Source organism: Coregonus clupeaformis, unplaced genomic scaffold (assembly GCF_020615455.1).
Source record: "Coregonus clupeaformis isolate EN_2021a unplaced genomic scaffold, ASM2061545v1 scaf0196, whole genome shotgun sequence".
NCBI classification, from domain to species: domain Eukaryota; kingdom Metazoa; phylum Chordata; class Actinopteri; order Salmoniformes; family Salmonidae; genus Coregonus; species Coregonus clupeaformis.
In genome coordinates, this window is record NW_025533651.1 from 119,274 (window position 1) to 134,899 (window position 15,626).

General features: G+C 42.7%; 1 protein-coding gene across 1 annotated transcript in view; it reads left to right on the forward strand.

Moving 5' to 3' along the window:
• Nucleotides 1–15,626, forward strand: part of LOC123484102 (polypeptide N-acetylgalactosaminyltransferase 18-like) — a 95,250-nt gene that overhangs the window by 63,928 nt on the left and 15,696 nt on the right. The window contains exons 7-9 of the mRNA XM_045214089.1: nucleotides 6,688–6,873; nucleotides 8,238–8,375; nucleotides 10,670–10,765. Coding sequence (XP_045070024.1) covers nucleotides 6,688–6,873; nucleotides 8,238–8,375; nucleotides 10,670–10,765 — 420 coding nt within the window. The remainder of the gene's footprint in view (nucleotides 1–6,687; nucleotides 6,874–8,237; nucleotides 8,376–10,669; nucleotides 10,766–15,626) is intronic.

The following is a 15,626-nucleotide window of genomic DNA, read 5'->3' on the forward strand; positions in this document are numbered from 1 at the left end:
AAGCAAGTACAGGGTAAGGGTTTAATAATAAATAAACATAGAACAAAACAAGAACAGCGTCTGGACATGAGAAACATAACATCAATGCTGACTGGGGAATGAACCTGAGGGAGTGACAGATATAGGGGAGGTAATCAATGACATGATGGAGTCCAGGTGAGTCCCATAATTAAGTGCAGGTGCGCGTAACGATGATGGTAGGTGTGTGTAATGATGAGTGAACTGGTGACCTTGAGCACCGGAGACGGGAGTAGACGTGACAGTAGGTGCAGGTGAAACGTTTAGTAAAACATTTACATTTACATTTTAGTCATTTAGCAGACGCTCTTATCCAGAGCAACTTACAGTTAGTGAGTGCATACATTCTTTTTATTTTTTTCATACTAGCCCCCTGTGGGAATCGAACCCACAACCCTGCCGTTGCAAACGCCATGCTCTACCAACTGGCCCTGCCGGCCATTCCCTCCCCTACCCTGGACGACGCTGGGCCAATTGTGCGCCACCCCATGGGTCTCCCGGTCGCGGCCGGCTACGACAGAGCCTGGATTCGAACCAGGATCTCTAGGGGCACAGCTAGCACTGCGATGCAGTGCCTTAGACCACTGCGCCACTCGGGTGTAAAACAACAAACATGGAACGAGACAACACAGCAGTAGCGTCTACGCATAACCACAGGAATAAGACTGACTGGGGAAAGAACCTAAGGGAGTGCCAGATATAGGGGAGTTAATAAGTGAGGTAATGGTCCAGGTGTGCCTCATGATGACGTGCAAGTTCGGGTAATGATTGATGCCAGGTGTGCTAGGGGACCAGGAACCACCGGCCTGTTTTGATGTCTTCACTATTATTCTACAATGTATAAAATAGTAAAAATATTGAAAAACCCTGGAATGAGTAGGTGTGTCCAAACTTTTGACTGGTACTGTGTATATACAGTGGGGGAAAAAAGTATTTAGTCAACCACCAATTGTGCAAGTTCTCCCACTTAAAAAGATGAGAGAGGCCTGTAATTTTCATCATAGGTACACGTCAACTATGACAGACAAATTGAGAGAAAAAAATCCAGAAAATCACATTGTAGGATTTTTAATGAATTTATTTGCAAATTATGGTGGAAAATAAGTATTTGGTCACCTACAAACAAGCAAGATTTCTGGCTCTCACAGACCTGTAACTTCTTCTTTAAGAGGCTCCTCTGTCCTCCACTCGTTACCTGTATTAATGGCACCTGTTTGAACTTGTTATCAGTAAAAAAGACACCTGTCCACAACCTCAAACAGTCACACTCCAAACTCCACTATGGCCAAGACCAAAGACCTGTCAAAGGACACCAGAAACAAAATTGTAGACCTGCACCAGGCTGGGAAGACTGAATCTGCAATAGGTAAGCAGCTTGGTTTGAAGAAATCAACTGTGGGAGCAATTATTAAGAAATGGAAGACATACAAGACCACTGATAATCTCCCTCGATCTGGGGCTCCACGCAAGATCTCACCCCGTGGGGTCAAAATGATCACAAGAACGGTGAGCAAAAATCCCAGAACCACACGGGGGGACCTAGTGAATGACCTGCAGAGAGCTGGGACCAAAGTAACAAAGCCTACCATCAGTAACACACTACGCCGCCAGGGACTCAAATCCTGCAGTGCCAGACAAGTCCCCCCTGCTTAAGCCAGTACATGTCCAGGCCCGTCTGAAGTTTGCTAGAGTGCATTTGGATGATCCAGAAGAGGATTGGGAGAATGTCATATGGTCAGATGAAACCAAAATAGAACTTTTTGGTAAAAACTAAACTCAGTCGTGTTTGGAGGACAAAGAATGCTGAGTTGTATCCAAAGAACACCATACCTACTGTGAAGCATGGGGGTGGAAACATCATGCTTTGGGGCTGTTTTTCTGCAAAGGGACCAGGACGACTGATCCGTGTAAAGGAAAGAATGAATGGGGCCATGTATCGTGAGATTTTGAGTGAAAACCTCCTTCCATCAGCAAGGGCATTGAAGATGAAACGTGGCTGGGTCTTTCAGCATGACAATGATCCCAAACACACCGCCCGGGCAACGAGGAGTGGCTTCGTAAGAAGCATTTCAAGGTCCTGGAGTGGCCTAGCCAGTCTCCAGATCTCAACCCCATAGAAAATCTTTGGAGGGAGTTGAAAGTCCATGTTGCCCAGCGACAGCCCCAAAACATCACTGCTCTAGAGGAGATCTGCATGGAGGAATGGGCCAAAATACCAGCAACAGTGTGTGAAAACCTTGTGAAAACTTACAGAAAACGTTTGACCTGTGTCATTGCCAACAAAGGGTATATAACCAAGTATTGAGAAACTTTTGTTATTGACCAAATACTTATTTTCCACCATAATTTGCAAATAAATTCATTAAAAATCCTACAATGTGATTCATAGTTGACGTGTACCTATGATGAAAATTACAGGCCTCTCTCATCTTTTTAAGTGGGAGAACTTGCACAATTGGTGGCTGACTAAATACTTTTTTCCCCCACTGTACTTATGTTATGCAATAAAATGATTTTTGTTTTAGATTCCGTCTCTCACAGTTGAAGTGTACCTATGATAAAAATTACAGACCTCTACATGCTTTGTAAGTAGGAAAACCTGCAAAATCGGCAGTGTATCAAATAATTGTTCTCCCAACTGTATATAGGGCTATATATCTATCTAGAACAGAATTATCTACTGTATTTTGGATGCAATTTGAAGCCAGATGGAGATGTATAAATTAGATGCGCATTCGGTCTTTATATTACTGTAGCAGGCCTACCTGTCACAAGAAAAAAAGTCACCATGATGAGATGATAGGTCTACATGCATTGTGAGATGGTCTGTCCCCACCCTGAACGTTGATTCATCATGCAGAGGCCGTAGAGAAACCAGGTATAGACATCGCATATAATTTAACAGTTCCATTTCACTCCATGCTGTTCATATAAATAATTTATTATCATTTACCGGTAACCAGGTTCCCGCTATTCAACCCTAGTGAGATTGTATGGCGTTGCATACATATTCTTTCATAACACCTTCACATTTTGGAGATGCAGCCATTGTGACTGTAAGTCTGCCAAGCAGTTTTGACGGAGAAATTGGAATCATTGAACACTGTGAAGAAGCATATACATCAGTTATGCAAATGTTATACGCTCTACAAGAATGTTTATGAAAAACCCAATTGGTATATATGGAAAGCATGAAAATGTTCATAATAAACCATAACTAGCTTTAGACTGATTTATATTCTCGCCCTATCCTATCCCTATATTCTGTATACAATACAATAATGTTGTGTATAAACAGGAGACATGGCATGCACCTATGTTCTGCAACAGGTATCTCTGGTTGATAAGTACTTGCTGGAACTGCGAATGTATTTGCAGACTGCATGGAAAATCGACACGTACTGTGCAGAATGAATATTAATGTAGCCTATGTGTCACACAAGTAATTGACTAAAAATGTCAGGTCAAAAAAGTATATACTTTTTATTAATGTTAAGCTCCATAGGCTTTGAGACTGTTTTACTATATTAGTTATTGTAGGCAGGAAATATTCCATAGATTCCAAAGCCACTTGTACGGAGTATGTTATGCTATTCACAATGTTGACGCAATACGCTAATGGCTGGAAAACTATGTCATAACACATGTTCAGTGATGCTTGGTATACACAGCTCCTGTAACATGACATTTCTTCTTGACATGTGGGAGAGAGAATGAGTGGGTTGTGAAATGGTTTTCCTGCAGAAGGTGCACTGAAGTCATGTGTCTGTCATCTGTCTGTCTGAGGTCATCCTCTGTCTGTATCTGGCGTGTCCATACTCTGACCCATGCCATAAGGGCTGAGAAGATCGGAGGATGATGATGATGAGGATGATGATCATGATGATGAGAGCAGTTTGATGGTCTTGACAACTTGAGGACCTATACTGCACCTCTCCAATCAAAGACTGATGAAGAGTTCTGTCTGTTCTCTGTCTGTAGTGTGTTAACACCAGTTCACTCAGGTCAGGGGAAAATATTGACATATGTGACTTTGTTAACACCAATTCACTCAGGTCAGGGGAAAATATTGACATACGTGACTTATTCACAGATGCCTGTTTTGCCCCTTCAGTTTGTTTAGCAGGAACTCCAGATGGGGCAGCAGGACTGTGGGTGTTGACATAGCCAGTTGGTTAGTTTGCCATGGAGAAATGAGTACAGCAAACAGAGGAGAGGAGGTGACTCTGGAAAGCAAGACTGAACGCCTCTGTGAGAGAATGTGACAGAGTGCCTCATCCTTGGAAGTAGATCACAGCATAGCAGTCACAGACATCATCAATAACAGGACTTGCGTCATTGAGTTGTATCACTCCTATAAAACTTTAGTCTGACTGTTGTGGTCTGTAAATGTGTGTTGTTCTGTGTGCGCTTGTTTCTTTTTCTGTGTCTGTCTGTGTGTCAAATCAAATCAAATTGTATTTGTCTGATGCGCAGAGTACAACAGTTGTAGACCTTACCATGAAATGGTTACTTACAAGCCCTTAACCAACAATGCAGTTCAAGAAATAGAGTTAAGAAAATATTTACTAAATAAACTAAAGTAAAAAATCTAATAAGTAACACAATAAAATAACAATACCGAGGTTATATACAGGGGGTACCGGTACCGAGTCAATGTGCGGGAGAACAGGTTAGTCGAGGTAATTTGTACATGTAGGTAGGGGTAAAGTGACTATGCATTGATAATGAATAGCGAGTAGCAGCAGTGTAAAATCAAAGGGGGGGGGGGTTTATGTAAATAGTCCGGGTGGCCATTTCATAATTGTTCAGCAGTCTTATGGCTTGGGGGTAGATGCTGTTAAGGAGCCTTTTGGACCTAGACTTGGCGCTCCGGTACCGCTTGCCGTGCGGTAGCAGAGAGAACAGTCTATGACTTGGGTGACTTTGACAATTTTTTGGGCCTTCCTCTGACACCGCCTAGTATATAGGTCCTGGATGGCAGGAAGCTTGTCCCCAGTGATGTACTGGGCCGTACGCACTACCCTCTGTAGCGCCTTACAGTCGGATGCCGAGCAGTTGCCATACCAGGCAGTGATGCAACCGGTCAGGATGCACTCGATGGTGCAGCTGTAGAACTTTTTGAGGATCTGGGGGCCCATGCCAAATCTTTTCAGTCTCCTGAGGGGGAAAATATGTTGTTGTGCCAGACCCCTGAGGGGCCCCTGTGTTGAGGATCAGCGTGGCAGATGTGTTGTTGCCTACCCTTACCACCTGGGGGGGAAGTCCAGGATCCAGTTGCAGAGGGAGGTGTTTAGTCCTGGGTCCTTAGCTTAGTAATGAGCTTTGTGGGTACTATGGTGTTGAACGATGAGCTGTAGTCAATGAACAGCATTCTCACATAGGTGTTCCTTTTGTCCAGGTGGGAAAGGGCAGTGTGGAGTGCGATTGAGATTGCGTCATCTGTGGATCTGTTGGGGTGGTATGTGAATTGGAGTGGGTCTAGGGTTTCCGGGATGATGGTGTTGATGTGAGCCATGACCAGCCTTTCAAAGCACTTCATGGCTACCAAAGAGCTTTCTGTGGCTGTCCCTGAGTGCTATAGATAGACAGAGGAAGGTAAACTCCTTGCAGACAGCAGGGGCGGATCTACTCTCGATGCCAGTTCAGGCAGTGTTCTGTGCTGTGGGCAGCAATGGAGGAAATGATAACATTATGGAATGAGCATTACCTCTCCAGAAACTCTGGAACTACATCAGAGCTTTGAAGTGAATGTTTGCGCGTTGAACCTGACAAGAGGAGATGTGGAATGAATGTCGGTGTGCAGGAATTCTCAGGATGGAATGTTAGCCCGATGGAGCCCGGTTAGATGTCAGTTACTGCTGTGCTGTGGAGGGAGTCAAGATGAGAAGAGAGACTCCTGACTGGAGGCTATGAGCTCTTCAGGGCCAGAGCGCAGAGATAAAAGCAGGTAGAGCACAGATACACAGAGCCACAGGGGACAAAGAGCAGACAGTTTTATCACAACATAGTGAATCACAGCATTACACTACATCTAAGAAAGAACAGGAGATATGGCCATACTGTAGGAATTTCGTTACTGACATACTCTGTATTCTCCCTCTCCCTTTTTCTCATTCTCATTCTCTCACACACTCTCTCACTCTTCCTCTTCCTCTCTTTCTCACTCTCTCGCTCTCTCGCGCTTGCTGTCTCTCTCTCTCTCTCGCTCTCTTTCTCACTCTCTCTCTCTCTTGCTCTCCTAGCAGCCATTAATCATGACATTAAGCATAAGGCACTGGGACTCCAAATGTCATCTCACATCAGCAATTAAAACTGTTAGACCACTAAGTCAGACATAGCATGTCAGATGTCAGTGAAAACATGGTGCTCCTTTTTGATGAGGCTTCTGGCACCCTCAGTACTGTGAGGTGTTATCTGGACCAAGGAGAGGTCACTGTTTCCCTGCAGTCTCCAGGTTTCCCTCTTCCTAGCTTGATCTGACAGGCTTTTTGGATAAAGTAGAGAGGAGTGGAGCTCATGTAGCCCTGTCAGCCTCAGAGTAAGAGGCTTCAGATGTGAGTCTTTCTCCTGGAGCACCCTCTGGGTCTTTTCCTGCCCGGAAACATGATTTTAGCACGACTGATGATTAACTACGTTTTTCCCTCTGTCTTTTATGTGTAATACCAGGTGTGGCAGTGTGGGGGCAGTGTGGAAGTCCTGCCCTGTGCCCGTATTGCCCATATAGAGCGTGCCCACAAGCCCTACACTGAGGACCTGACGTCTCACGTGAGACGGAACGCCCTGAGGGTGGCGGAGGTCTGGATGGACGAGTTTAAGAGCCATGTCTACATGGCCTGGAACATCCCCCAGGAGGTAAGAGTCTGTTAGCTGCCAACTGGACCATGTCTACTGAACCATGTCTACTGGAGGGTGGGCAAGTGGTCAGGGTGGGGAATATTAATATTAATATTAAATAAAGCATGATGTATAGTGTAGTACGTTAGTGTAGAGGTTTAGGATCTTAATTTGATCACCCTGTTGCAGGAGAACTTTCCTACAATGCAGGACATTTTAAACTTGTAGAGTATTTGAGGTTTAAAAAGGCTTCTGAAGTTTGTAAATTCCACTTTGAAATGTCAGACTTGATAGTCCCTTATGAAAAATGTATCAACCCCTACAAAAATGTCCAATCATTATAATACACATAATAATTTAAATGTCCTGTTGCAGCAGTATTATTTTCCTGCTGTAGTGAACTGCTCAAATTAAGATCCTACACCTGTATTGTGAAGAGAACTGTTACTAAAGTTATTTTTGTAAATCCCGATTTGATATGGCATTGACATGTAGATATATAACATGTAGATGTTGTAATACATTAGCAGAGATGCCTGGTGTTTCTTAGTACAAAGGCTGAGTTGATTAGATGCTTAATAGCTTTCCTATTTGCACTCAATACTCACAATTATGTAAAAACTCATTTGAAATAGATGAGCAAATAGATGAGCATCAGCAGACAAATCTCTAAATTGATATTGATACACTGAGTTCTGCAATTCTAATCAACTAGCTTGGAGGGAAATTTGGCATCAGGAATAGCCTCGTTAATTTCTTTTGTCCAAACGTATTATAAACCTACTTCATTTCACATCACAGCTGTTGTTATTGTCTATTATACTCTCGGTAGTCCATTTATCATATCTCAGTAGGCTGCAAGTTGCCTCCATTTATCATATCTCAGTAGGCTGCAAGTTGCCTCCATTTATCATATCTCAGTAGGCTGCAAGTTGCCTCCATTGCAGTTGATGTTGAATCTATCAGGTCTGCTTCAGCTTTTAAGTTTGTCAGCGAGGCAGCAATTAAGATAATTAGGGTAGAGTGGACAAGAGCGGCAGCTTGCTGCAGAAGGAAGGCTGGGCCAAAGCGTGACTGTGGCAGCATGAGGACTCAGAGGAAATGGCAGATGATGTTAAAATCAGTCACTTAGTCCTGTGGTTCTTTATACAGGGAACATGAAGGGCTCTCAGGAGTTATGGCACATTGAAACGGACGATAAGTATTCCTCAGTGAGTCTTGCCTCTCTGAAATCAGGGAATCTGATTCGCCTTTCCACCTAAGAGCTTGGCACATATGCCCTTGCCTATGCATGATATCTTAATGCATTTGTATCTTTACAGCAATCACTGTCAAACTGTTTATCTCTGTGTTTGCATGGCTGTGTGTGCGTGTGTGTGCAGGACTCAGGGATAGACATTGGAGATATCTCTGAGAGGAAGGCCCTGAGGAAGAGGCTCCAGTGTAAGACGTTTCGGTGGTACCTGGTCAACATCTACCCAGAGATGAGGATGTACATAGACACCATTGCATATGGAGTGGTAAGCAGCATGCCCTCTGCAAAAATGGTAATACTATGTAAAGTAAAGCCTCCACAGAATAAACCATGCGGTCCATGCCTGAATAAATAATCATAATCCATTGAGTTACGATTTGGATGACTGCAGTTAGGAACACATTAATTTCACAGAGAGATGCATTTCTGTGGCAGCTTGGCTCTAAAACACGTGGACATGCCTACCGTAGCCTCAGTCCTTGTGTGCAGTGCCAGGGTTGGCACGCTAAAGCCTGGGCAATGTGGGCATGATGTGGAAAAGGTGCAGGAACTCAGACTCTGGGAGAAGACAGAAGACTTGCTGGAGATTATACAGGACACAGACCTGCCCAAGTGCTAAAGATTTATTTTTCCAGTCTACTCAGAGGAATCTGACCATTGTGTATGCACATAGAGTAAAGTCTATTGTTTACACACACATACAGTAAAGGACAAACCATTGTGTAGTATGCACTTACACTGAGTATACAAAACATTAAGAACCTGCTCTTTCCATGACATAGACTGACCAGGTGAATCCAGGTGAAAGCTATGATCCCTTATTGATGTCACTTGTTAAATCCACTTCAATCAGTGTAGATGAAGGGGAAGAGACAGGTTAAAGAAGGATTTTGAGACAATTGAGACGGATTGTGTATGTGTGCCATTCAGTGGATGAATGGGCAAGACAAAATATTTAAGTGCCTTTGAACGGGGTATGGTTGTAGGTGCCAGGCGCACCGGTTTGTGTCAAGAACTGCAACACTGCTGGGTTTTTGACGCTCAACAGTTTCCCGTGTTTATAAAGAATGGTCCACCACCCAAAGGACATCCAGCCAACTTGACACAACTGTGGGAAGCATTGGAGTCAACATGGGCCAGCATCCCTGTGGAACGCTTTCGACACCTTGTAGAGGCCATGCCCCGGTGAATTAAAGCTGTTCTGAGGGCAAAAGGTGGGGTACAACTCAATATTGTTTGGTATACTCAGTGTATAAAAGGTTGTCTATTGTGTAGTCTATGCACACACGACCAGAGCATTGTGCACGCTGATGTAAGAAACAGTGAAATGTGTATTTATGAGGGTATACCGTTGAGTATGCACATATTGCTGTGCAGTGGTGGGGCTGGTGAGCTGTGCGTGTTTTATGTCACCTCCTCTCACAGAGATCTGCCTGTGTGGCCAAATGGAATTCTCAGCAATGCTAGACAAATGTTTCTGAATTTGTATTATGGCCATGAGGGCACGCTGGCAGTATTTATATTAGCAATTCATGTTCAACACAAACAGCTTTATTTCTGTGTGGCCACAGTGCATCAGTGCAATATGCCTGGATCTACAGTGACACACCCAAAAAGCGGTCTCATTGGAGTACGGTCTTCATTTTATGGTTGGTTTCCTTCTCTGTATTTCCATATTATTATGAAAGGTAGAAAGATACAGAGAGGAAAATAGGTCAGCCATATTAAAATTAACTCAAGGAGTAAATGGGTTCGAAAATAGCATGTCCTCATTACTCTGCATTTGCTAGGTGCATTTCATGAACTTGTCAATCATTTTTGTCAGAGAATTCATTATCCAGAATGCAGACTGTGTTCAGAATAGCATTTGAGGTCAAAGGTCATGCTACACACCACACTGACAAGCAGCCCCAGGTTTTCTTCACTCATACAGGAACCTTGCACGTTATTATTTTTTCACTTCATGGAACCTGAGTGACATTTTTATACGTTGTCTGTCAGACTTTATTCCATCATGTACAGTCCCTGAAGAGTATTTTAGGTGCTGCCTGGCTTTTTAATGACCAGCTGACGGAATCAGACATATCCTGTGCCAGTGGGGAGTTGACAGGCACAGTCTCTGGCTGTGCCCTTGTAATGTCATGTCTGTACCTAATCCTGTCCTCACGCACAGCAAAGGCAAACACATTAAATCTGCCCAGCCACCCATCCCAGTCTCCAGAGTACCTCCCCTCTCCTCACACAAACCTGTTGATTAGATCTTTAAAAGATTGAAATAACTGTGCAAACACAAGGCTTCATGTTTGGATTACAAGTCCCATTTATGTTCTATGTCATGTTGTTCTGCAAAGAACAGAAAAGTGTTCCCTCTGTGTTGTTTTGAAGTTATACTGGAAACCTGCTCTCTGGTTTGATTGAATAGGGCGCTGTGATAGCAGGAATATTTGAATCATCTCAAGGTCTCATCGATTCTCTGTCACACAGCTAACCTTTCCCTGAACTAGCCGATTGAGTGACATATCAAATTATGACCCCCTTTGTGTTCATTTCCTCCCTCAGCTGAAGAACTCTCTGAAGAGTGACCTGTGTCTGGACCAGGGGCCGGACACCGACAACGTCCCCATTCTGTACCTCTGTCATGGGATGACACCTCAGGTTAGAATCCCCTCAAGCCCTCTTCAGTCCACATCACTACATAATCATTTCTGTCTCTGTGTCAAATCTCCCACATGTGTATAGCCCACCTTTTCTTATCACTCCGTTTCACCCTTTCTTATCTTGCATGAGTCTTACCAGTGAAGTTCAGTCCACGACTCTGCTACAGTACATGACTGGTCCCTTTAAAGAGCTATTATTGTATGAAACATGTGCTTGGTCTCTTTTATGGCCTACTAATGGCAGCACCCTTCATGATCTACCAGCTGACCAGCAGGACTCCACTTATCATTCACCTCACTGCCAAGGGCCCCTATCCACCATGGGCTTTATGTCTCTGAACTTCAGCCTAAACTGCATTTGTCTTGTATTGACAGACTGCAAAGTGGAATCCATTTGTCTTGTATTGACAGACTGCAAAGTGGAATCCATTTGTAGATATTTACTACTTCAAAAGTGACAAGTCTGCAGGAAGCAGTAAACTTACAGGAAGCTTCCTCAGAGATTAGACAAAACTTTTCTCTTTCTTCACTTTGTGTTTGTATTTGTTGTCATCAGAGGGAGAGAGAAAAAACTGAATCCAATAGTGTTTATAAAAGGTATACTTTCCCAGTCTCCAGACAGGCATTAGCAGATAACTCCAGGAAGCCACTACAGTGCTGTTGAGATGGAGAGCATCCCCTGACACTGTCTCTATCTGGGTCAGGCTGGCAGCCTGATACAGCCCCATCTCAGCACAACTGCTGCCTCTGCACTATCAGCCTCACCTTCTCTAACAATTTCCATAATGTTTTGAAAACGGAAATACCATGGACTATGTAAATGTTAAGCCAAAACAAAAATGGAAACTCAAATAACTTTCTACAATGGCTACCTACAAAAGTTGGATATTTTTCTGGCATGAATATGCACTGCGGTAATTTCTTATTAGATATTTGGTTCTATTGTTTCTGAGTAGACTTCTCTCAAGTTTGCAGAATGTGAGATTTTAGCCCTGGGTTTAGGGAGATTGTAGCCCGGGGTTAAGCGAGTGTTCACACTTGCACATTCTAAAGTCTAGGAGCAGGGCTAGCTGGTCCTGCTCCTAGAATTCTCACTGTCCATCACAAAAGCTGCACTGTCACTGATGATGCCTCTAATGCATTCTGCACATTATTTAGTAAATTCATACTATTTCAACCTTCCATCTGAGGACAAAACCCAAAATACTTTTCATCTGCGCAAAAACATTGGTTGCTATGCCAACTAAAGCAACAAACTCTACAGCTGGAAGGGCAGCAAATGCTCAATTTTCGTAATTTTTTATTGACATTTAATTGGATATATCCATGATAATATATTGTTGCATGATTTCGCCTGGATCAGAAAAGTTATTTTGATGTTTCGTTCGTGCACAGCATTCTCTGTAGACCTGCAGGGACGAGATCGAATTTCAAAAGTAAAACATTGTTTCCGAGGTTAGACAGGCAGACCGCAAGGTTTATACCAACCATCACTGTTGGAAAGCAAATGCTGGACTAGAAGCAAGAGGAAATCATGTGGTAATAAATGTCTTATTGCTTATAACATTGGCCGCATGTCATAGATATAATGTTGGTTGCATGTTGTGTTTGTCCGTTAGCCCAGGGCTTTGGAATACAAGTGTGAATCCTTAGCCGGGGCTAAAGCTTAGCCCAGGGTTAACAAATGCTTGTGTGAACACAGGCTAAGCTAGTCCAGGGCCAGTCTAGCCTGCGGCTAAGATAGCCCGGGGCTAAGAACAATGCCTAGAGAGTTTTATGTGATCCTTAACCTGACTAGTATTTGTAAGGATCCCTATAGTCCGAGTCGGTATTCACGTAATAATAAGGAATTCCCCTCGACCACGCCCACAAATTGGGGAAAACCAACATTATTTATATTGACCCCCATTGTAAGAGAGGGGAAATATACAGAAATAACAAAACATGCCGAAAAGCTGCCATGTTGTTCAATGTACATGTAGCCAGGTCAAAAATCACAACCTACGGTTCGCAATGCTCCCACGTAGAGAAATAGTGCCTTCGAGAAGAGCCCTGTTTCTTGAGGTTATTCGGTGTGGGAGAGTGGGAAATGTAGGGTCACGGTGTCCAAGTAGGCTAGTCATAGCTATGTGTGTAGAAAACATTTAATCACAGGTAAGACATTTAACTTGTTAAGTACAGTCAGTTTGTAACTCCACTCACTACTTGTAGCTGTATAGTCTATTTGTTTGTGTTGTTGGTCTTGGCTAGCTTAATGTTTCGGTCGGTAGCTAGCTAGCTTGCACTCACTCAAGTGGATGCAAGCACCGTCATAAAAAGGGGCTTGAGGGAAGCCCGATAATAATATGTTTTAATGACGAGTGAGAACACTAGGGAGCAGGCAATATTAAAAAGTAATCTTTAGACATGTTGTACTTTTCTTAAATGTAGTTTTGTAATTGACTAAAACAGACAACAAGAACATTTTGTTTGAAGAAGGTCAAGTTTTTGCTGTGAGCCAATGGGGTAACCTAGGTAACCACATGTTGTTTTCCCAACAGGTGGTCAGAGTCACAATGTTCTATCTAATACAGACTGGGTCTATTCGCTGCCGCCCAGGCAGCAGCTAATCTTCCTGGGGTCCAAACAAGTTTAAGGCAATTACATCACACAAAAAAAACAGTACATCATACAACACATTATTGCACCACTACTCTACCACTACATATCTACAATACAAAATGTATAATACCACAATACAACAATATTACAACATTACAGTATACATGTGTGTAGAGTGTGTGTGTTAGCGTGCGTGTGTGTGTGTGCCTATGTGTGTACATTGTTCCATAAGATGTAGTTTTATCCGTTTTTTAAAATCAGATTTTACTACTCGCTTGAGTTACTTGATGTAGAGTAGAGTTCAATGTAGTTATGACTCTATGTAGTACTGTGCATTTCCCAGAGTCTGTTCTGGACTTGGGGACTGTGAAGAGACCCTTGGTTGCATGTCTTGTGGGGTATGTATGGGGGTCTGAGCTATGTGCTTGTCGTTTAACAGACAGCTCGGTGCTTTCAACATGTCAATACCTCTCACAAAGACAAGTAGTGATGCAGTCAATCTCTCCTCTACTTTGAGCCAGGAGGGATTGACATGCATGTTATTGATGTTAGCTCTCCGTGAACATTTAAGGGCCAGCCATGTTTCTCTATTTTGGGCCAACTGTAATTTGCCTATGTCCCTCTTTGTGGAACTTGACTATATGACTGGGCAGTAGTCCAGGTGCGATAAAACTAGGGCCTGTAGGACTTGTTTTGTTGATAGCGATGTCAAGAAAGCAGAGCAGTGCTTTATTACAGACAGACCTCTCCCCATCTTAGCTACCATTGCATCAATATGTTTTGACCATGACAGTTTACAATCCAGGGTTACACCAAGCAGTTTAGTCTACTCAACTTGCTCAGTTTCCACATTATTCATTACAAGATATAGTTGAGGTTTAGAGTTTAGTCAATTATTTGTCCCAAATACAATGCTTTTAGTTTTTGAAATATTTATGACTAGCGTATTACTTGCCACCCATTCTAAAACTGACTGCAGCTCTTTGTTAAGTGTTGCAATGATTTCACTTGCTGTGGTATCTGACGTGTATAATGTTCAGTCATCAGCATACATGGACACACAAGCTTTACTCAGTGCCAATGGCAGGTCATTAGTGAAAATAGAAAAGGGTAAGGGGCCTAAACAGCTGCCCTGGGGTATTCCCGACTCTACCTGGACTATGTTGGAGAGGCTTCCATTAAAGATGATGTAAAGCCATAACACATACTTTTTTTCAGCAGCAAACTATGACGATAATGTTAAAAGCTGCACTGAAGTCTTAACAAAACAGCTCCTACAATCTTCTTATTATCAATTTTTTTCAGCCAATCATCATTCATTTATGTAAGTGCCGTACATGTTGAGTGCCCTTCCCTATAAGCGTGCTGAATGTCTGTTGTTAATTAGTTTACTGTGAAATAGCATTGTATCTGGTCAAACATAATCTTTGCTAGCAGGCTGATTGGTTGGCTGTTTGAACCAGTAAAGGGTGCTTTGCTATTCTTGGGTAGCGGAATGACTTTTGCTTCCCTCCAGGCCTGAGGGCACATACTTTCCTGTAGGCTTATATTGAAGAGATGGCAAATAGGAGTGGCAATATAGTCTGCTATCATCCTCAGTAATTTTCCATCCAAGTTGTCAGTCCCAGGTGGCTTGTCATTGTTGATAGACAACAATAATTGTTTCACCTCTTCCCCACTCACTTCACAGAATTCAAAATTACGATGCTTGTCTTTCATAATTTGGTCAGTTATGCATGGATGTGTAGGTTCAGAGTTTGTTGTTGGCATGTCATGCCTAATTTTGCTAATCTTGCCAATGAAAAAATAATTAAAGTAGGTGGAAATATCAGTGGGTTTTTGTGATGAGTGAGCCATCTGATTCAATGAATGATTTGCCTTTTTGCACAACATTTAATTTAAGGTGCTCCAAATCATCCTTTATATATTTGTTTCATAGTTCAGTTTCTTCTTCTTTTTGTTTAGTTTAGTCACATAATTTCTCAATTTACATTTGCCAATCGGCTGTGCAGGCAGCCAGACTTATTTGCCGTTCCTTATGCCTCGTCCCTGTCAGCGATAACATTTTTCAATTACAAATACAGTCATTTCTTAATGGGTGCATGCTTATTAGTAACTGGAATAAGCAATTTCATAAATGATTAAACTTCAGTGTCTGGTTGCTCCTCATTAAAAACTACAGACCAGCAAATATTATTTACATATTCAACATAGGAATCACTACAAAACCTCTTGTAGGATCTCTTATACCCTAACTT